The sequence below is a fragment of the Onthophagus taurus genome, chromosome 7 (assembly GCF_036711975.1).
Source record: "Onthophagus taurus isolate NC chromosome 7, IU_Otau_3.0, whole genome shotgun sequence".
NCBI classification, from domain to species: domain Eukaryota; kingdom Metazoa; phylum Arthropoda; class Insecta; order Coleoptera; family Scarabaeidae; genus Onthophagus; species Onthophagus taurus.
In genome coordinates this window covers 35,786,571-35,810,007 of record NC_091972.1, presented here as the reverse complement: position 1 = coordinate 35,810,007, position 23,437 = coordinate 35,786,571, and the positions used below count along the sequence as shown (strand labels likewise).

Sequence of the window (23,437 nt, the reverse complement as noted above, 5' to 3'; positions counted from 1 at the left end):
GGAATCCAAATATTTGAAAGACAGAACTTTTTGACATTACAATTTTTATAGTAACTGTTTTTATGGGATCTTACTGTAGTGTTATGTTTACAATAATGATGGAAATAGCTCTTACAGCTCTGTTTACAATATGAGAGCTTGATAACCGACTCCACGAGCTTCCTCTACAAACTACGATTAGTACAGAAGCTGGAGCGAGAAATTACTGGCATGGCAGAAGAAACCTACGAGGAACTAAAAGACAAAAGACTAACACAGAAGCATTAGGTATGAAAAGGAATGCTACACCAAGAAATGACTGGTGGACAGATAAAAAGAAATTATACCTTAAATGGCTAGACACAAACGATGCAGATGATCGCATACAATATAATAGATATAGATACACAGCCAAAAAAGAAATAAAAAAACTAAAAAATGAAGCATGAAACACAAAATGTGCAAACATAAACTCTAGAAAGGAATTTAAACAATAAGTGGAATTAATATAAACGTGTATGTAACATATAAATGAAACACAACCAGAATCGGGTCCCGGCGCTGCTAATTTTTCCTTTCAGTTATTCCTGTTCTTAACGTGTAAAGGTGTCCTTCCTTCTGGTTGTGTTTCATTTATCTAGAAAGGAAGGTTGAAAACTAGGGAAGCCTGGAATGCTATCATTAATCTAAGAAAAAACACAAGCGAGAAGAAAAAAATAAATTCCATAAACACAGAAATAAAATATAATAATGCTGAATCAATGCCTTTATCTACAATTAAAGTGCACACAAACAAATAAAACGACGTCATTTTGTTAAATTGTTAGTTCAGGAAATTGAAGCCTGAAGAATTAGTTCTAAGTCGTTTTAAACCTAGCTAGTGAAGCAAGTGTGAATTGTTTGTGCTTTGTGTGTAAACATAATCTTCAATAAATTACCCGGATGATCAACCCTTGTGTATTACTGGGTTCCACCAGGTATTTGCTGATCTCACTTTGAGTTTGTTCTTGCTTAAAACAGATGAATGTGATCATCAAATAAAAAACAAGAAGGAAGAACATCTTAACATTTTAAACCTGAACATCTTAAATCAAAGGAAGTATAGTAAGTGCTCTTAAAATACAAGGTTTTCATCAATTTATCTTGAAGTTGCATTCTATTTTTCTATTTCTTGGCAAAATTGTAGAAGATTGTATTACTACACTAATCTTTTGACATAATCACAAGTTTAAATCAGAAAATCTCGGAGACTATGTAATATGACCATTTTGCTCTTTCCAATTCTAGAAAACTCATTACAAATTTCCCAGGAGATGTGTAACCGCTTGTAGGAATCTATTATAATCTCATTGCATTTTTCACAGAAACCACGACATGAGGTGTGTTGGATAAACTTCGATATTGTTCAGAACGTTCTTATTATTCAACATGTCGCCCATATTCGTGGTCAATATTTCCGGTAGACCTTACACTTACTTAACTATAACATAATTGTTATTATTGACCTTTTTAAAAAAACTTGGCATTACTTGCTAAGTTCCCCGAAGTAATGGCAGTTGAGGGTCATACAAGAAAGTTCCTACCATTGCATCTTTCGCTTCATACTAAAAATGTCTAACATTGTATTCGAGCACCTATTACTTCCGAGTTACGAGCAAGGGTAAAAGGAACGATCGTCAAGTAGCCTTATAAATATCTAAAAGTAGCAGATTTGACATGTTAAATTTATCATTGTTGTTTATGGATATCGATGTTATTGCCCCAGTTAATAATACGAAACATAAAATAAATACAACACCTTGGAGGATTTGAATCGATGTTGGATATGTCTTTGGATACCTTGGTCATAGGTGGTTTTGATGTTCTGTTACACGACGCTGCGAATGATGAGCGAGCCACTACTCTTTCCAATTTTCTTAGCTATATATGGCTTTCTGCAATTAACTAATATAATCAATATAATTGATTTGGTACTTGCTTCCTCAAACTTGACTCTTGAAATTACACACTCAGACTTTACATTGGCGCGAGAACTGACTTATACGATGCACTGCTGAACATCGATTGGACTTATTTATTTACGTTATCATCGGTTGAACAATCATGTAATGTTTTTTATGAACCATTACACAGCGTTCTGGACGCTCACGTATCTAAATTTAATAGCAAGCATGCAAAATCGAAATATACTGTATGGTATTGATCCAAAAAGAGTGCTTATATTAAAAAAGCACCACCACAAATTTCGACTCCGTCGGGATTGTAAATCAACAGGATCGTCGAGTATATGTTAAATCTTTAGGAAGGAACATAAAAAAACGTTTTGTTAAATGAACAGAAACAATGTAAGATCTCCAGGCTCTCTCAAGAGGGCCGGTCCAACTGTGTCTGATTTTCCAACAGTAGTTAACTTGTTTGTCGGTTATTTCGATTCTATGAGTTGTCCTGCATCAATTGAACATACTGGTAACGATCACGCTGTTCATGATACTAATTCTGTCACCTTCGGTATCTCCGGAGTTAGTTCACGAAATGATTGAATCTTTCAAAAAGTTCAAGGCAAACGCTACAATGAGCCCAGATGGGATTCCTACATTTTTAGTCAAGGACTGTACTTTTCAACCTAATAAAGTTCAAAAACTCTGAATTTCCAAAGAGATGGAAATTGAGCAGGATTTGCTTAGTTTTCAAGAATCATTGTCATCATCAATATCTTTGCAAATCTATTTGAACAAATTGTAGCATCCAAAATTGAATTCTACACTAAGGCAGGATTGTGGAAATGTCAGCATGGTTTCCACAGAGGTAAATCTGCTACCACTAACCTACTAGATTTTGCTCAATATGTATCTACCGCACTAGACTGTAGTGGACAGGTTGACGTACGTAATATACACTGACTTCTCACGGGTATTTGACTGTTTGGGTCTTTCGTTGTTGACGATGAAACTGAAAAAATATGGGTGCGTTTCCTTTCTTATACATCTCCTTTCGTCTTATGTGTCTAATCGCAGACAGCATTTTAAACTGGGTGGTGTTAAATCTAGGTATATAAACGTAATTAGTGGCGTACCTCAAGGTTCCATTCTGGACCCTCTAGTATTTATTGTTTTTGTGAACGATTTACTTGCGTACTTCACTACAGATGCACTACTTTACGCAGATGATCTCAAATTATTTACCACTATCGGTAGTGAATGAGACTGTATATCGCGTCAGTTAGACCTGGATAAGCTTTCTTTATGGTATACTGACAACAGAATGTTCCTAAGTACATCCAAGTGCCAGGTGATGACGTACAGCCAGAAAAGCAGGTTTGTCTTTTACCGAACATATTAACAAAGTGTCGGCTAGTGCCCTTAAAACATTGGGCATTCTATTAGAAATAGCTTAGATTTTGCAGATATAAAAACAGTACTTACTCTTTACTTTACGGTCGTGCGAAGCGAACTTGAATACTGCTGTAAAGTTTGCTCTCCATCTTTTTTAACACACATCGCCACCATAGAAAGTACAACATAAATTCATTAATAAATCTCATTAACAAATTGATGCGAGTGGCTGATATGACTGTGCCTATATTATTTTTCGAATCGTAATTTTTTGTTTCTGCCACATTGGTACTTTTAGTACTGTTCTTTCTTATAGTTTATATGTCTCTATTACTTTAATTTTCTGTGTGTATTTTACTTGGGTTTCAATACTTTAGCTTTAACTAATATTGTTTAGTTTTTAGGCACAATGTATTCTCCGGTGGGATAGTAAAGATTATAATTATTATTATGACAGTGTTGGGAATGTTGATCGTGGAGCAAGTGTGATATCGCCTAAAAATATCGAGAAAACACGAACTGCGTTCCAAAATAGTCCAAGGATAACGATTAAATGAGCTTCACAACAAGTTAAAATTAATCGGGAGACTTTGCTATAAATTGTTGTTCAAGATCTGGAGCTCAAATCTCTCAGAGTGCATCCCATCAAAGAGCCTACTGGTATGAAAACCACTTTCCTGATATCTTTGATTTCAACCTTTGTGAGTTAGGTCAGTTTTGAACTATGTAGTTTTTCAAAATGTTATTGTAGATTAGCATACTCGATATAAAATATGTGAACGAATTGAATCTACTTAGCTCCTTCGACTATTATTCTTTTGCTAATTCTTTTGAGTTTTTGATAACTCAAACCACTTGTTTTATCTGACGTAGTTCTATTTTTCAGATCGTTAGTTTCGAAAACGTACCTTCACTTGTACTTGTTACTTCGCGTGTAAAAAAATATGTTAATCAGGCTTTAGCAGGCCATTCTTTGTAGTTCTTGGACTACTCAGCATCTTTATTGATTTAAAGATTACCTCAACAAACATATTCAAGACATAACTAAAATAAAGGTAATCTTTGTGTGCACTATGGGGATAATACTAAAGCAATATGAAAGCAACGATTACAATCTGAAAGAGAATTTATTATGGAAAATTTACTGAAAATCCCTAAAGCATGATTATACAGTCCTTTGAACATTGTTAATAAGGTAGAATAGAGGCTATAATAGATGTTGTTAAATGTGCTGATTAGAAGATAGCATAAATACTAAATAGTTAGGTATTCATCAAGATATGACTTTAATTTCTTTTTCTGCAATGAGATGCTACTAATATTCCCCGCCACATAGTTCTTTAGTTCTTTAATTCTTTATTGAATTGGTATAAATTAGTCTTTAATTATTCGAATAAACTCATTTAATTATTCTCTTATAAAATTTAAAAATTTATTATAAAAATAATAAAAAGTGTATCAAGGATAAATTCATTGATGACTGTCCCAAATATCCATTAGTAAATAAACACCTAAATCGGTCGACTGTTTACCGATCGAAATCAATCTGGTCGAAATCCAAAGACAACATCTGAAGTCGGTCCATTTCCGAAAAATTGTTCAATGTTAGATTTAGTGAGATCCATCATTAGGAAATCAACGAATTTTCAGGCGCATGACGCCTCCCCCAATCGTAATGGTACGAAACGACGCCTGTCGTCTTTCAGCGTTCAGCCCCCGTTTCAGCAGTAAGCCCGCGTCCTCTGTTAACGGCGTTTACCCTTCGTATTTGGTCCCGCGCTGACTGAAATCATGACGAATGGATCTAATAGCGACTAAAATCGCCGTTGCCGTTATATTTGCTTTCATTCGAGTCTTTTTCGGTTTATTACCAATTAAAATCTACAAGATATTAAAAATATGGGAGAAAGAAGACGAAGGGGCCGCTTTTATCAACGAACGAAGACACAAGCAAGTGAATTGTTCGTTGGCGATATTTCAGAGTTTTGGTGGAGGCGTTCTATTCGCCACTTGCTTTTTACATATGATACCGGAAGTGAATAAATCGGTTCAATTTCTTTGCAAAGATAATGGAATGGGGACTTCCTATCCTTTTGCTCAAGTTATCGTTTCGACGGGATTCTTCTTGGTTTATTTCGTCGAAGAAATCTCTCATTGGTTAATCACAAGAATGGGAAGAGAAACTCGAAAAAGTATTCAGTGTAAAAGAAATTCCTGTTCTCAAAGTTTGAAGGAGAATAAGATTCACCCGGGGGAGATTAATGGTACTCCGGAACGTGTTTACATCATTGATCCCTCTCCAAAAAAAGTAATTAAATTATTATTTTTTAATTCATTTTTATTAACGGAAGTTTTCACATAACTCAAAATTATTAGAGAGACTTTATAGAAGTGAATAAAAACAGTTCATTCTTATAAAGTAGAATAATCAATCGTTTCAATTTGAAATTGGAAAACTTCTTGTCATTTTAACAAATTGCCGCTTTCGACCCATTCATGCTTCAACAAGCTATTAATTAACTTTCATGACTTAATCGATATTAAATGGAACATCGATTTTAAATAATGAAAGTGTTGTTAAAAGTGCATGTTACTCAATTAGTTTGAATCATAAATTATTTCGTTTATTAGTAAATTGTAAAATTTGGTATAATATTTCGATTTTGTTAAAAAAAAAGTGTTGAATTTAAAAAGCCCTCTCTATCATATTTATGAAAGTTAAGAAATAATTCTTGTACTAAATTAAAGCTCTAATTCTTCTTACAGAAAATATAATAACTGTTGGTTTACCATTAAAGAAACCGATTTATTTTTAAGATTAAAATAGAAAAAGATACCTAAGTTAAGAAATAATTCTTATGCCAAATGAAAGCTCGAATCTTCTTCTTTTAGAAACTATAACAATTATATTTGATATCACATAAAATTAGTAAAATTTTGAGATAAAATCATGACCTTTCAATGAAAAAGATCGCATTTTAAAATATCTTCGATATTCATTTTTTGTATGTCCGGAACAAGAAATAGAAACAGTAATATGGATCCTTGGAGAACATTCCTTTAGTACACCGTGATGATATAATTGTATATCCAACGTCGTTACAGGTGCATGTCGTCAAACTTCAAAGAGTCTTTGAGAAACTAAAGGAAGAAAATTTTAAGGTCGAGTTGGAAAAATGTAAAGAAATAACCTTTCTATGAAAAAGTCAAAGCTCAATTATCGATCCAAGACTCGTTAAAATAATTAAATTGCCAATTTAAAGCTTTTCTAAAATTAGTAGTCGTTACGAAACCATTTATAAAATTTACGAGAAAAATAAGAGGATTCAAAGCTTCAGTTCCTGGACTTTAATAAGGAATTTTGATAGAAGAAATGTAAGTCCAAAGACAAAGGAAAAAACTTATTATAGAGTGCGAACTACTAAAGAATATTTAGATAAACAGACATTAGCTGTATGGAAAACTTTGAAATACTAAAATAAAATAAAGGATTTTATATACTTAAGAAGTCCAAAATATTTTGCGCAAAGACTATAGAAATAAAGGTAATGAAAATAAGGAACTTATTAGAGAAAAAATTGTAGATAAACCACGAAAACTTAGAACAAATTTCAATGCCGAATATATGTAAAAATATTAATTAAATTAATTTTATTGATTAAATATTATTCTAGACCTAAAATCAGCTTAGAATCGGTAACGTATGATGTCGATTAATTAAGCCGAGGTCTTGCAGCTGGGGTCTTAAACCACGAATGTCTCACTGGGCCTACGTAGCAATAATCAGAAAAATGATTGTCTATGCCTCACCAGTTTGGTGGCCAAAACTAAAACACAAGACAGCACTACAACAGCTGGGACAAATCCTCCGGTTAGCATGTCTTAACACAACGGGTGCAAAAGGAGACAGCTTTAAGTGCCTTATCACTGAAAACATGCTCTTCACTGAAGTTGATGCAGAGTAACCTCAGAGGACATCTCGAAATTCTCAAAGACCTACGTCTAAACCACTTGATTGAAATTAAAATGAACCTCAGACTAATAGAATATAGTTTGGATCAGCCGTATAAGATCACATTTAAGTACTTGCTATAAACTTCTGTACCGTTTTGAACCTAGAAAACGCAGTAAAAGGTGTATCGATAAACATTTTCACGACTCGGACTCGGACGATTTTCACGATTACCTTTAGGGCGACTCGGACAGTCGAGTCGCCCTAAAGGTAATTCAGGTCTATACGTGACTCCGCACTGGTCAGAGAGTGTACCAGCAACCTGAGAGAACTCACTAGGGGCAATGATGTTACTCTATGATGGGCTTCAGGTCACTCAGACATTGAGGGCAATGAAAATGCACACAAGCTCGCCAAAGATGTAGTGAGGATGCCTTTATTGGACCTGAACTCGGCTGTGAACTACAAAAAAGCCACTTAAAACAGGCAATCAATAGTTGGGAGGCCTCGACAGTAGCCTTACGCAGGAAAGAACTTCCAGGTCACAGACAAGCGAAGAGAATGATACTTCCGTCACAAAACAAAACCAAAGAGGTTTTATGTCTCAACAGTGGGAATTTAAGGTCGCTCTCAGGCTTCCTGACCGACCATGCGCCCCTGACAAACCACCTCTTCCATATTAGATAAGCTGAGGATCAAAGTTGTAAATTTTGCAACAACGAGTCAGAGACGCAAAATTTTTTTGAACAAGACCTTTGAGCAATACTAAAGTTCATCAAGGACCTACATTTGCCCTAAACCTTTAGAGGGCTTAAGTTACAATAAATCTTATAGGTCATAGCGACGCGAGAGGCCGCTTCCCTCAGCCCGGCACCAATAATAATAACAATCATGTTAAAACCAGATGTTGTGAGTATCATTGAGGCAAATATCCTCTTTGTAGGGAATAAAGAATTCATGAAACATAGTCACGTAGCACTAGGAATAAGGTAGCGCTACAATTTTCTTAACTTTTAACAAAGCAATTCGTCAAGGGTAGTTGAACTTACCTCAACGGACACTCGGATATGATTCACATTTTCAGGTGTCACCACACGGAGCGTGGTTGAAATGTGTCCGGCGACCCATATGTTATTACCAAGAAGAAATGCCACAACATCAAGCAAACAATAATAATGAACGCTCGTTTGATTTGGTTAAAGTTCCCTTATAACAAGCTGTATGAAGGTATGGAGAAAACGAGGAAACACACAGAACCTGTTTACACGTTAAACTACCAAACACGAGAGCAGCGGTAGTAACCGGGTGTCTTCGGAATAGAATATGGACCAACAAATACTTACAAATAATACTTTTTATTTGTAAGTTACATACGCCATTGGAAAACACCGCTGCCAAAAGGATTCTCAGAACCACATAGATGAAAACTTATGTGCAATTGTTGACTACCCTTTACAAGATCGCATAAGCCGCAAAGACACCAAGGAAAAATGTGTGACCATGTCAAAGTATATGGGCCGGATCTCCTTGACGTCCCCCAAAGAGATGTTACGCAAGCTGGTATTCAGCGTTCCAGTCGAGACTTTAAATTGTTGTATAAAGATAATGCCGAGTTCTATTATAAGAGGATGAAGAAGTGTTATTCTAGTTAATATTTACTTGTCACGTCGGTTAATGTAATTGCTCTCCATGTTGAGATCTCTTTTGTTTGTCTCCTTTGGATATTGACTATGTGTGCTATATTTTGTCCAATAAGACATAAAAGATCATCTACTACGGTTTCCATATCTGCTTTCAGTAGTTCAGTGGGAATATTGTCGTTTCACACAGCTTTGTTGTTTTCTTCTTGTTGTTCCTTATTTCTTGCTTAGTGTGTTCTTGTTCGGTAACATGCCGTATATCTTTCCCCTTACCTTATTTTGGAACTCTTGGAGTATTCGTGGGTCCACCGTTAGGAATTGTATATGGATCTTCTACTTATTCCAAACGGGACGTCGCGCCTTTATTTTACCTACATAAAGAAATAAAGGCGCGACGTTCTTTATGGACACGAATACACCAGCACCATCTTTTCCGATTGGACAGAACCCCGTCTCCCCGCATGGCTGTTTCTGTTTCTTTTTAATTTACAATTCGTTTAAATCGCTCTGAAAAATTAAACTTTGAAAAGCTAATAACGGGATCCTCAATTTCCTTTAAACGCAATTATTTGACATATTTTGGGTAAAACCGCATTGAAATCCACCAAGCTGTTTACGACATAACCGCATACTACTAAACCGTAAACTGTATGGCATCCTTGGTTCTTTTATCTTTCTTTCAGGAGCTGTCCATATCATCTGATGAATAAATTTATGCCTAAATAATGTTTTTCCAATCACCAATCTAGTTACATTACAGAAGTTAATCAATCTTTCACTACTGTCATTTCTGACTAACGCCATCACAAAGGCCATTCCCAACTCTTTTTTTGGATTTTCCTCTTGCTTTCTAGTAAACAATCCTCACTTTATTTCCTTTGTCTCTATTTATTTTGGATGTATTTTTGATTTCAACCTGTATTTTAGCTTTATGAGACAGCTTTCAATATAAATTTTGCTCCCCTTTAACTTATTCTTGAAACGTTTACCCATATCTTATATAATTCCAGATTTAAATGAGAATCATTAAGAAATTTTGGTGTAGCTATTTGGAAAGAATTTTCATGGAAGTGATCATCATCACGTCACAACAATTTCATTAATTACTAAGAAATTACTCATAATTCTTTTAATAGATATCTAAACCATTAATTAGAATAATAAAGAAAGCAGTCTCGTAAAAAAGTGTGAGCACATACTTACTATCTAATATACATAAATTTCGTCTGTATCCGGAAGTGCAATAAAATGAGCTTTACAAAAATATCCATCAAAGTGATTTACGTGCGCAATAACTCAAAGGTTAATGGTATAATGTGTACATGCTGAAAACACGCCAACCTGAAATTTGTCAACAAGAATAAAAAGACATTCTTGTTTGCTATTTCTACTTTACATATTATCTTGCACGTGTTTTAATGTAAAGTTATTGTAAAGATAGAGTGAGGTGATAACGCTTTTGTTTATTTTTTAACCACCACATTGTTCTTTTTAACTTTGCATAATAAAAATAATGTTCATCATTATTACTTATGTGTTAATTTTAAAATTTCATGTTTCAGTCGCCACCAACTTCAGCGTCGATAGTATCAGAAAAAAATAAAAGAAACTTAAAGATAGACCTCGAATTAGACGACATTTCAAAAAATACCTTCCTTGAAGATGACGAAACCGCCGAAGAGGAAAAACAACTTGAAAAACTCCTAGTAAAGCAAGAAAAAAATCAACAACAAGTACTTCGTTGTTGTTTAGTTATCTTAGCTTTATCGTTACACGGATTTTTCGAAGGCTTAGCAATCGGGCTTCAAGTTTCGATTTCAAACATCTGGTATCTTTCAACAGCAATTTCAATACATTCAGCAACTATTTTATTTTGCGTCGGTTTGGAATTGTTAATTGCTCGAACGAAAATGAAAATAATCGTTTTAAATGTTTTCATTTTATCATCGACGAGTCCTTTTGGAGTCTTATTGGGTTTAGTTATTACTTTATATGCTGACATGAATACAACAGCAAAATCTTTAGCCGTTGTTTTATTAGAAGGATTATCAGCTGGAACTATTTTGTATATTACATTTTTTGAAGTTTTAAATCGTGAAAAAGAAAGAAGGGTTATTATACTTACACGCGCGTGTTTTATTTTAACTGGTTTTACGTTGATGGCTATATTGGAATATGTTGAATTAGGGAAATGAAATAAAAACTTAACCCTGTATAAAAAAGTGAAATCTTCCATGTTAAAAAAAAATAATATTAATATTTATGAAAAAAAAAAGAAACTTTTGAGATGTTATCGAAATGTATTGATTATTTAAATGTAAAATTGCACAAGTTTTAGATAATCTCGCACCAAAACGGGTTAATATTTAATTATATCAAAGATGTTTAAATAAATAGTTCCTTAAAAATCAAAAAAATTAATTAGTACAAAATTAGTACTGCTTAAATAAATAATTGTCTAAAAATTAATTTATTCTATTTAAGTTATTAAAAGAAAAATGAGTCTTGGAAACACTTTCTAAACGTCTCCAAACACCATTAAACTGGGTCAGGTAACTTTGGTGATTGATCCATTTTTAATGGAAATGTTAAAGGTTACATTAAAATTTAAAGTTTGTTTTAAATTGAAAGCATACTTTACGTAGGTTTTATCATGTCATATTATGTAGATTTTAAGATTGTTAATATTGTTCTTTCTCAAGTTTAATACGGTGGGTAAAACTCTGAGAAATTATAGTGTACAAACCGGAATTTCATAACTCACAAAGTTATAAGGGGGGTTTAAGAATTAATTAATCGCATTGAAATGTTAATGAATTTTCAGGAATTGCGTTAGAAAAATACTTAGAAATTTTATCATATTAAAAATCACGTTGAAAATTATTAATCTACTTTTGATTGATGTGTGTTGTCGTCTCAGTTATATCCTTCTTCTTTCGATAGATTTGATCTATAACTGATCCTCTTCCATGTCTATCGGCATATTTCACCGTGTTGAGATTCCAGTACCCTTCAATCTTTAGCCCGTTGCCTCTAAGCTTTCTGACATGTTTCACTTTAAGTCCCACTCTTCCACATTTTGATGCGCTACTCTTGCTTATTAATCTTTCCTCCGAACGGCTAAAGAGATCTGACAATTGCAAACTTTTTGAGTCTCTACAACTTTCTTGTTGCAACAAGACATAATTAACATACCCTGACGTAACACTGCATGTCTTGATCGACCTCAATCATCAATACTATACTTCATAAGTATCCGTAATAGACGTGGCTAAAAATCTTGCCATAAATCCACGTTGATACAAATATATCGATTATTCATTGATTGGAGACAGAAATGTAGATAATATCTTCGCCTATCGACGGCAACATTCTTTCTGAATTTGCTGATTTGTAGCTAGTTCTAAATTTCTTCTGATTTCGCAAGCTGATTTGAAAAAAATACGTTTTCTGATCGATCCTGGTTTTAGACAAGTGGTCTCTCCTATTTCCAAGATTTGAAAAAATGGTTCCTGCGCTGAATTGGTTTTGAAAAAAAAAACTCGCCATAACTTGAAAACCGATGTCTAGTAAAAACGTATTCTGATCTATTTTAGTTTCAAATACCCAAAATATTGCTTTATCCTGGTTTTGGATAAGGAAACTTTCCTATTTTCTGGTTATACAAACCTAATAAAAATGGAAAAACAATAACTGTTTTCTTCTGTTTCATAAAACCGTTTTTGTCCATTCCTGGTTTTGGATAAGAAACATGCTCAATATTATGTACACTTAGAAATAATTTGACGTCGTGCCTGATGAAGATTACCCGGTAATCGAAACAATTGTTGCACCAAAATAAGAAAAGAAATATTTGTATTAAACAAAATTTGATTAGTAGTTTCTCCAATTTCCTAATTTTTGCAAAGCTATCTCTGCTTCCTCTGGGGATAAGAGAAACGTTATCTAATTTCTTTTGATTTCGGAAAAGTATTCGCATCCCGTTGACGGTTTTGGAAACTATGATACAGCTGGTTTTGGAAGAACGGAATTTGCTTCTTTTGGTGATCTTTCCTATGTTCTATGTTCGAAAAAATTGTCTCTTGGCTAGTTTTGGTAAACGAATCATTGCTCTTGCAAAAATTTGAAAAAACGTTCTCTATACTTTCGTAGTTTTAGAAAAACCGTCTAATTTCTTTAGATTTGGAAAAAGTAGTCCCTGCAGTTTGCTAAGTTTGGAAAAATAGTCCTTTTAGGATTTGGAGAAACGGGGGATGCTAAACAAAAAGTTCTTGCAAAATACTAAAAATAAATTTTGCAAAAATTCTATGTTAGTGTAAATATCGATCGCCACCTTTTTAAAATCGCCTCCAGATATGTTTTAAAGAGGCGTAATTCTTTTTCGTCAACAAGTAACTTTGATACAGTCACCGCTTACAATTTTTAAAAAAGATTTCCTAGCTTAGCAAAAAGTAACTTCGAAAATACCTTTGCGCTTTTCTCATTAGTTTCAATTGAGTTGGTCTATTTCCTGATTTTTAGAATATCCCTCAAATTTAGGCAAAAGTACTCTGTTTTTCTTTTGATTTGGGTTAGGTTCCCAACTCTTTTTCCCCTCTTTTAAAAAATGGACCCACCTCTCTATTAGTTTTGGTAAAACGTTCACGATTCTTTCCTAGTTTTGGACTTCACTTCGTTTAATTTTGGAAAAATGACCCCTCTATTCTGCCAGTTTTTAAGAACCTGTTTCTGGCTTCTTATAATTTTTAGAAAAACGTTCCCTATTTACTAATAATTTGAAAAACTCTGCTATCTCGACTACCTCTGCTATCACCTGATTTATGCCTACTTTGTAATGTATCCACTCTTCCACATTTTGATGCACTATTCTTGCTTATTAATGCTTCCTCCGAATGGCTTAAGAGATCTGACAACTGCAAACTTTTTGAGCCTCTCAACTTTCTTGTTGCAACGAGACATGACTAACATACCTTGACGTAACACTGCATGTCTTGATCGACCTCAATCATCAATACTATGCTTCATAAGTATCCGTAATAGACGTGGTGTTTTCTAAAAATCTTGTCATAAATTCGCGTTGATACAAATATATCGATTATATACCACTTTTATAAGTTGGAGACAGAAATGTAGTTAATATCTTCGCCTATCGACGGCAATATTTTTTCTGAATTTGCTAATTTGTAGCTCGTTCTAAATTGCTTCTGATTTCGCAAGCTGATTTGGAAAAAATACATTTTCTGATCGATCCTGGTTTTAGATAAGTGGTCTCTCCTATTTCCTAGTTTTGAAAAAATGGTTGCTTAATTGGTTTTGAAAAAGAAACTCCTGTTCTCGCCATGACTTGAAAAATGATGTCTAATAAAAACGTATTCTGATCTATTTTAGTTTCAGATACCCAAAATGGCTTTTTCCTGGTTTTGGATAAGGGAACTTTCCTATTTTCTAGTTACATAAAAATAGTTAAAATGGAAAAACAATAACTGTTTTTTCTGTTTCAGAAAACTGTTTTTTGCCCATTCCTGAATTTGGATAAGAAACATGTTCATACATAAATATTATGTATGTACCCCTAGAAATAATTTGACGTCGTCTAATGAAGGGTAATCGAAACAATTGTCGCACCAAAATAATAAATGAAATGCTTACATTATCGTTGAGAAGGAAACACAGTTTGTTTTTATACAAAATTGGATTGGTAGTTTCTCCAATTTCCTAATTTTTGCAAAGCTATCTTTGCTTTCTGTGGGGATAAGAAAAACGTTCTCCAATTTCTTTTAATTTCGGAAAAGTATTCGCATCCCTTTGACGGTTTTGGAAAAATATAATTTGCTTCTTTTGGTGGTCTTTCCTATGTTTTGGAAAACTAATCATAAATAGGTGTAATTCTTTTTCGTCAACAAGTAGCTTTGACATAGTCGACGCTTACAATTTTTAAAATAGATTTCCTGACTAAGCAAAAACTAACTTTGAAAATATCTTTGCTCTTTTCTAATTAGATTCAGTTGGGTTGGTCTGTTTCCTGATTTTTAGAATATTCCCTAAAATTTAGGGAAAAGTACTCTTGTTATCTTTTGATTTGAGTTAGGTTCCAAACTATTCTACCCCTCTTTTAAAAAATGGACCCACCTGTCTATTAGTTTTGGTAAAACGTTCGCAATTCTTTCCTAGTTTTGGACTTCATTTCGCTTAGATTTGGAAAAATGGCCCCTCTTTTCTGCTAGTTTTTAAGAACCTGTTTCTGGTTTCTTATGGTTTTTAGAAAAATCTTCCCTATTTACTCCTAGTTTTTAAAAAGTGCTCTCTCCATTTTCTTAACTTTTAAACGGTCCATGGATTCTTTTAATTTTTGGAAGAACTACCTGTGTTATCACCTGATTTCTGTCTACATTGCAATGTATCGCACTAAATTCTGAATCGAAAGACTTTGAAATAAACTTTAAGAGGTATGGACCCAGACTATGATCGCGAGTAATTTTAAATCTTAAGTTGTTGGGTATCAATTGTGAAGACTCTAGTCTCTTTGCAAGGACTAAGTCCAAACTAATTCAATGCAATCTGTTAATCGGGGAGGTAGTCCATTTCAGGAAAACTTCCACCAATGTCTTAATGTCCTGGTTCATTTCATGACAATCGCAGTTGGTAAAACAAACAGTACCACCTATGTAGTACAGGTTTAGGTGTAATTCATTTATGAAAACCAACAATTTTAATTCCTCCAGGTTGACTCTTTGAAAATTTCTACTATAATTTCTAATGAATGCTCTTATTCAAAAGTAGTAATATCTGGTTCGTAGATGGTAAAGGGTTCTTTCTATTTCGTTGTAGGAACAACGTAGCAAAATCGAGCAATATTAATTGAGCTTCATCTTCATCATCCTTTTTTTGAGCAAATCTGTATAGAAATACATTGGATATCACATCTATCCATGCTTTTGCTACTCATCCAAGTCAAATTATCTAAGTTTTAAGTAATCTATTTAGCACAAAAGCATCTTTCGTCTGATCATCGCTGATATGACTCAGACGTCCAGTTAATATACCCAAAAAAGCTATGAGGTGTTGTAAATCTATTAGCTAGAGCTAGGGCATGACACGCAGAATTATGACTAAATTTAAAAATGATGGGAAGATATATTAGTTTTGCTAATAGTGAGTCAACTGCTCAAGAAACGTTAAAAACTAAAATACTTCATCCGCATAAAGTGAATCCCCGAGCTCAAATAAGAAGATTTTATTAATTAAGATAATATTTACAGTACGAGGAAAAAAAGAGAAAATTAAGCTTGACCGAAGATGTACTACGGAAATGACCATTTTTCAACTTTACTTCAAAGCCAGATCTCAAAGGAATTGATTAAGATTAGAAGGTAAAAATGAAATATTTAACATATCTAGTTTAGAGAGCAGGCCTCTGTGCTACACTAAGTGAATAGCTTTTTGAATATTCAAGCAGATTGAGTTTAGTAACGCATCAATTAGAAGTTGGTAAAGTTAGTGGATAATGGCGGGATGGTAGCCAAATTAGTAAAGACATTAAAATTCTTAAAAAATTAGTTACGGCAATAAAATAGTATGGTAAGAAATAAGAGGAGTGATAGAAAATGTTGAGATGAACATTTAGGTTAAGCAGAAGTTTATGATATTTCTCCAACCCAAAACGCATATAATTTTTAATAAATTTTCGCATTGCTGCTTGTTCATCTACTTAAAAGTTCGTTGACTTCAAACTCAACTTTACAAAAACACAAATCTTCTTGGAGTTTCTCAAAATTTTCTATGTGTTCTTCTAATATACGCAAAAGAATAATCAGGTCATCGAGGAACCTAAAAAAATAAAGTCATGTTGGCTAAATTAGTTTTAAATCGATCCATTAATCGTTGAAACGTGCCACCTGTATTTCTTGATCCCTCGGTATTCGTTTGGATCGAATTTTCGTCTGACCTGAATGGGGTTTTGTCTAAATTTTCTTTAACAACCTTCGTTTACCTGAAACCTGATGTAAATTCCTGTGTGATCGTGTATCAACAGTATAGAATCTATGATGTTAAGTCTATGAAAGAGCTATTTCTATGATGTCATCATCTATGAGTTTTTCATGTTTTTCTTTAACACTTCTATCTTCGTAAATTCATTTTGTATCGGATCGTCGGAGATCCATCATATTCCTTGGGATTGATCCAATTGTAACAGGACTTTAACTTAATTCGTTAAAAATTTCTAACGGAATTTCGTATATTCTAGCTTAAAAGAATTCCTATTGTCGAATTCTATTAATATTAAAAGATAAATAGAATTTAAAGCTTCGGTGTACCTATTTTTTTAAAAGAGGTTTACCCCTCGGTTTGATGTAGATTTTGTTAAATTTAAATTTTAATTCTATTTTAAGTAATAGATATTAAAAGCTTTCAACAAAATAATCTCGATCTGATATACGAAATCTGTGTGATAGTAGTTGAATTTCAAATTCTTAAAGAAAAAGTAAATAATAAATGTGTTATTTAAAGAAAAAAATGGAAGAGTTTATAATAACAAGAACCGGATGTATTTTTATCGTAGAATTGTTATTTTTGTATGTCAAATGAATAAATATAATAAATAAAAATCTAAAAAAAAATTGTCTTAAATCTGATTTTTTACTTTGAACTTGATAAACATTAAATCCCGACTAAAAATAACCCTTCTATAAATCAATATAGCCGCTGAAAGCTCATTACAAAAAAGTGTATTTCGTGTTCTATTCTTTATTCGAGTTCTTTAGAGACTCCTTAAATCCTAAATCAACTTCTTGCGTTTGATAAAAAAGAACCGAAACGATCTATGAAGTTTCCCACTAGATGGAGATAGCGCACACGCTTTTACAACGAAGAATCAATACTTTCGTAGTCCTAAAAACCAACTTGTTAGAACATCCTAAAAATACCGCTGTTTTAAATCATGTGGAAGGTATAAATAAGTTTCACTTAATTTCACACAAATTATTTTTAACTCTTTAGATTCATTTTGGATTGATTGTTTTCCTGTTTGTTATCATTTTTGGGGGAAATGAAAGTCGAGTATTAACTAAAAGAAGTTTTTCTGATCAATCCGTTAGAGGTTATTTAACAGAGGTAAGTATATTAAAACAAAAATAAAAAAATATATAAAAAGAAATTTTAAAATATTTAGAGAATTTGTTGGTGGAATGAAGTGTGCAAGGAAGAATTTCAAAATTTATTTAGATGTAGATGCCCTGCTTGGTCTTTCTGTCGTGCCCCAGGAAGATATTACAACGCTTTTTGTTCGATGACTGCTACCGGGTATATTTGGAAACAACCCGGTTTAGATGATTCTTAGCAATAAAATAATTTCAAAAGAGAAATTAAAAATGTTAAAGTGTTCGTAATGAAATCCTAATATTGAAGTAATAACAATAAATACTGCCTGAAAGAATATGTTTTCCAATGTCATACAAACATGTTAAATTGTGATTTAAACAGTGGATCAAATTAAATCTTGGATAGCAAAAGAAAAATTATTATTAATTAGACACTGTGGATATAAATAGTGAGACTCAAGTTATGTGATTATTCAAATTGAACAATAAATAAAAATATTAATGGCAATAAATTTTTTAATTTCTATGATACTTCATGTTTGTAAGAAAGTTGCAATTTAATTCAATTGGTAAAAGTACAAGAAAAGGTTTAAATACCTCAAAAAAGTGTGCGTCCTTACGAAATGTAAAATTAAAACTGATAAAAATAAAAAAAAATTAAGGAAGTTAGAGTGTTCTAGTTTGACCAGAAAGAATTCAGAATAAAGTAAGATCAAAACCTGTAATGTAGATAACCCAAAATTATGCCCACTACATTATAGATTCCTACCCGAACATTTTAATTTCTATATTCGTTGTCGTTACAAAAGATGAATCTTGGAATTTTGTATCCTTTTTTTCAGTGTTTTCGATTGCTATTGAATGTTATTGTCATTTAGTTTTGCGAATAGATGTAGTTAAGTACAATACATACATACGTAGAAAAAAAAATAGTATGCATTGTAAGAATTTACTACACAGTACCCATAAACAACACTAAACTTTTCACTAAAATTGCAATACAGCCTTAGCTATATAGCTACTCAAATATAGCGATGATTTGTTCAACCTTAACCAACGTAATTCAATAATAATAATAATTTGTTTTTTTCAACGTGTCCTATTATAATTCAGGTATGATTATCTCAAATTGATAGACGTTAGTAAATACGTGTAATGTGAATCGTACTAAAACTGCAGAAAAACCACACTGCAGAGGAAGTGCGTTATGATAGAACACCGATTTGATAACCAAGAAGAGCAAAAAAATGTATAAGGAAGGCAAACAAGAAAGTGGAGCTGCGTATTGATTTTCCATAGTTGCTAATTGCGGAATAGATACAAGATAGATAGTTAGTATTGTTAGTGTGGCCTGCCAAAATATAGTTACTGGAATGATAAATGGTCTGGAGAAGAATCAGATTGGGAGTAGTCATGAAACCAAAGCAGTTGTGGTGAAGAGAATAAGGAAGCATGATATAAATTAATGAAAGGAGATGATTGAATTGTGTAGTTGTCTAAACATAACGGGAGGTTAGACCAATTTGCTTAGCTTCTCTAGTGAGCAAGGTATTAGACAAAATACTTGCAGGCCGGTTGTTGGACTTTGCAAAATAGAAATGTGTTGTAGCCTCCGTCTTGTAACCTGAGTAACCAGAGTAACTACAGACGACAGTAGATACCAACCCCAATGCGAAGCAGGATCAGGATTGGGTAGTGGGTCAATTACCCGCTTCTGTAAAAATAATACCAGTTACGACACCCAAACAATCACCACGGAACTTTCTGATAACCTTTACAAACAATAAAAATATGATTGTGAGTTCCACACAATTCCCACGTAGAAATATACATAAAGCTACGTGAATCTCACCCAATGAAAGTACAATCAATCAAATATGTAGATCATGTTCTAATAGACAGAAGGAAAGCAAGCAGTATATTGCTGGATGTTTGTGGCACAGATCATTTCTTGGTTGAAAGTCGTCGTTTCTTGGTCGCTTGGTTGAGAAGCGAACAGCGACAACAGATTAACTAATTGGTCATAGAAAAATAAAAATGCTTAAGAATACAGAAGAGTTTCCGGAAGGAAATGATCAGAAAGCTGACAGAACTACAATTAGATACACAACTAGTAAAAGAACTGTAGCACAACATTAAAATAGCGATAACGTATACTACAGAATCACTATTAGGAAAGCAAGAAAGGCCGAAAAGAGGTTCATCGTTTGATAAAGAGTGTAAGGAAGTGATAGAAGAGATAAAAAGAGCAAATAAAAGGTATGTGCCATGGAAAACGAGAAAAAAGCGAAAAAATTTCGAAGCAATGAGACGAAGCACCGAAAAAACTGTGTAGGAGGAAAACAAGGGAACATGTAAACCGGCAGATAGAGAGAATGGAAGAGGATTTTAAAGAGAATAGAATAAGAGAGCGTACAAATACCTAAAGAAATTAAGAGCTAGGTAAACCTCTAGTCTCTATAAGAATAAGGAGGAAGAAGTGCTTGACAAACAAGGTGTAAAAGATATTTGGAAACAATACTTCTACAATCTATTGGAATCCAGACCAGAGTATGGATGAAAAGAAACTGACTCGGAAACAGAAACACAAATAGAACCACCATCATTAGAAGAATTTATAGAATAGATTAGTGAACCGTAAATGCCCAAAAAACAATAAATCACCAGCAGCAAATAACATCATCTCCGAATTATATAAGTTATGTGATGGTGGCATTCATGCACTGATAAGTAATATATATTATGGAGAAAAAAACCAAAAACCAAACGATTGGAGGCAAAGCATTATAGATCGACAGTTTTGTCTATTAAACATCATTTTTTTGAAGACAACTGAATATCGACATAAGGTGTGCTACATGAAAAATACTCAGAATTTTTCGAAGAATCCATAAATGCCACAAAAATAGGGGTTCCTATTTAAAAATGGGAATAATTCAAGAATATTAGTCTGTCTTAAAAATCGATGATTTTTTTTAACCAATAGGAAATAACCCAAAAAAGACGTTACTTGGGGATGGTACGTCAATTTTGGGACACTGTAAATTTCAAATTTATAAGCTTTCTTTCTGCAAGAATATCCGATTTTTTATCGAATTGATTCCTTACTTTATGTACAGTGTCTATTTCATTTATAAAAAATGTGACAAACTTGCGTGAGAACTACCGCGGAATCTCTCGAGTATTAACCTTAAGCGTAACGAAGATGCTATGAGTTGTACATCTTTGTCACACGTCATCTCAATCTGTTTCGCAAAAGTGACATTGTTGTCAATGCTAATGCCTAAGTATTTTGTAGTCGTTTCGACAACAATCTTGATACAGTAGGTAGGAAGTTTCGGAATACATACAAGAAAAGTATTAAAGACGGAGAGTACTTAAACAAATGGAAGAGAGAGTGGCAGGGAATAAATGAGTCTGTTCTCGGAAGGATTTTTTTTACCTATGAATGAAGTACAAGAAACTGCTGAATGTAGAAAAGATATGATAGAAAATATGACCAAACATACCTTAGAATGGTTGCCTTCAGGATTACAACAGTTGTTGTGTATAGAACATGGGAGATTTTTGTAGATTAGTGGAAAGGATTGGTTAATGACTGTGTATTCGAATTGACATATTCTACGGATATATGGAAGGAATCGTGTATTGTGTGGTTGCCTAAACCTACCGAGAAGTCAGACTATTTTACTAAGGGCCGGTTGTACCACCTCCCGATAAACTATCTAACGGATAATTACCATGGATACAGCGGTTTTAAGCAATCTGATTGGCTAAGTGCGCCAATTTATCTATCGGATAAATTTATCTGGAGTTGGTACAACCGGCCCTTAGGTCCATTACTACCATCTTTTAGTTAAATTTATCTTATAGATAAACCCATCTACTAGCCAATCAGTAATCGTAAAATAGCCGTAACTGTGGTAATAATCCCTTAGATAGCATAACCAGAAGGTGGTAGTAACGGGCCTTAGTGCGCCAATTTATCTATCGGATAAACTTATCGGGAGGTGGTACAACCAGCCCATAGTCTCATTGAGAAGAAAGGTATTGGACAAGTTGTTTCTAAGACGGTTGTTGGACTTTGTGAAACAGAAAGCATTAATTACGAATGTACAACGTGGTTTTAGAATGGGAAAGGGCATGGTTGCAGGGAATAAGTTGAAGGCTCTCGCAAGTATCGGCTTTTTGCTTATTTATACATATTATTAATTAGTCATCAAAAACCGCGTTAATGGTGACTTTAAGAGACTTAGGGATATTATCAAAGCCAGGAACTTTTCGGTACTTTTGAATAATTTTGAAAAATCGAATGAACAGTTCTTCTTCAATAAAGGAAATGCCAAGTCTATCTTAAATTGTCTATCTTTTTCTGAGACATTGGAAATAAAGCGTTAACTGTGGATAACATTGTGTCGGTGTCAAATCACAATTACGCCCCTTGTGTTAACTGCAACCCTTCTAGCATCAACCCCATCATCAATTTCTATGAGAGGCTATCAAAATAAGGGTAGAGAAGGGAGGTAATACGCAAAATATCTAAAAACTAATGCGATCAAATCGGCGTAAATGTATAGACATGTTTGCTTGTCTTGCTAAGAGCAAAACTTAACCTTTAGATATTCCTTCTAACCCAGCTGAAGAGCTTTACTTCATTACTAGTTAATAGTGTGTAACTACTGCACTACAGCAAGCTATTAGTTCTTCTGCCTACTTACTGACTACTTTGAATCAATGCCATTAAGAATCAACAGGTTATTTTCGCATCATTTTTGTTTCATCGTATCAGTACTGCGCCAGCGATATTTCATCTCAACAAAGTGATAGATTGAAACCCGACTTTATAAGGCCATTGCAGATTCGAAATGTATTTGCATGGCAACTAGAAAAGTTTTACAAATGATAGATAATGTTTTATATTTGATAATCTCTTCCATAAAAAGAAGGAGTTTTTGGTGAATAAAATTGCAAGCAGTCTTAAGATTAAAGCAGATCATAGAATTTTTTTGTAGATTAGTGGCAGGAAATGATTGATGGATATATTCGATTGGAAGTATTTCCCGATTTTTAGAAATAATCGCGTGTTGTGAGGTTGCCTAAATCTCGTGAGAGTATACTATTTTACCTACTTTCTGTAAAGCGAAAGGTGACATGGCATTTAGAGAATAGTTATTGGACTTTGTGCAACAGAAAGCATTGATTGTGAGTGTATAAAATGTTTTAAAACAAAGTAGAGCACGATTCAATTATTGTATGGGGTGGTGGAGAGTATGATGAAGTGCAAAAAGAAAGACTGTATCGTGTAGTAATGGCGTTTAATACAATCTAGATTTCGTGTGTAGTGGGAACATTTGTGAGTATGTGTATATAAAATATGAAATGTGTCTCCTCCTATTTATTGGGTTATAGGGCGGGTGAAAGCAATGCAGGAAAGCA

General features: G+C 33.5%; 2 protein-coding genes across 2 annotated transcripts; both read left to right on the top strand.

Moving 5' to 3' along the window:
• Positions 1-5,059: 5,059 nt before the first annotated feature.
• Positions 5,060-17,514, top strand: LOC111424083 (zinc transporter ZIP3-like). The gene is made up of 2 exons (XM_023057509.2): positions 5,060-5,619; positions 10,466-17,514. The coding sequence occupies exons 1-2, from the start codon at positions 5,110-5,112 to the stop codon at positions 11,096-11,098; spliced, it is 1,143 nt and encodes a 380-aa protein (XP_022913277.1). The 5' UTR covers positions 5,060-5,109; the 3' UTR covers positions 11,099-17,514.
• A 252-nt stretch (positions 17,515-17,766) lies between these two features.
• Positions 17,767-18,336, top strand: LOC111423919 (uncharacterized). The gene is made up of 3 exons (XM_023057319.2): positions 17,767-17,850; positions 17,901-18,014; positions 18,073-18,336. Exons 1-3 carry the CDS (start codon positions 17,842-17,844, stop codon positions 18,238-18,240), a joined length of 291 nt encoding a protein of 96 aa, XP_022913087.1. The 5' UTR covers positions 17,767-17,841; the 3' UTR covers positions 18,241-18,336.
• The last annotated feature ends 5,101 nt before the right edge of the window (positions 18,337-23,437 follow it).

What these genes read in the sequence shown, in the direction of transcription:
- LOC111423919 (XM_023057319.2), top strand. An exon ending in TTAGAGGTTATTTAACAGAG is followed by an intron (nt 18,015 to 18,072) that starts GTAAGTATATTA and finishes TAAAATATTTAG; the next exon opens with AGAATTTGTTGGTGGAATGA.
- LOC111424083 (XM_023057509.2), top strand. Translation starts at nt 5,110, where the DNA reads ATGGATCTAATAGCGACTAAAATCGCCGTTGCCGTTATATTTGCTTTC. An exon ending in TTGATCCCTCTCCAAAAAAA is followed by an intron (nt 5,620 to 10,465) that starts GTAATTAAATTA and finishes TTCATGTTTCAG; the next exon opens with TCGCCACCAACTTCAGCGTC.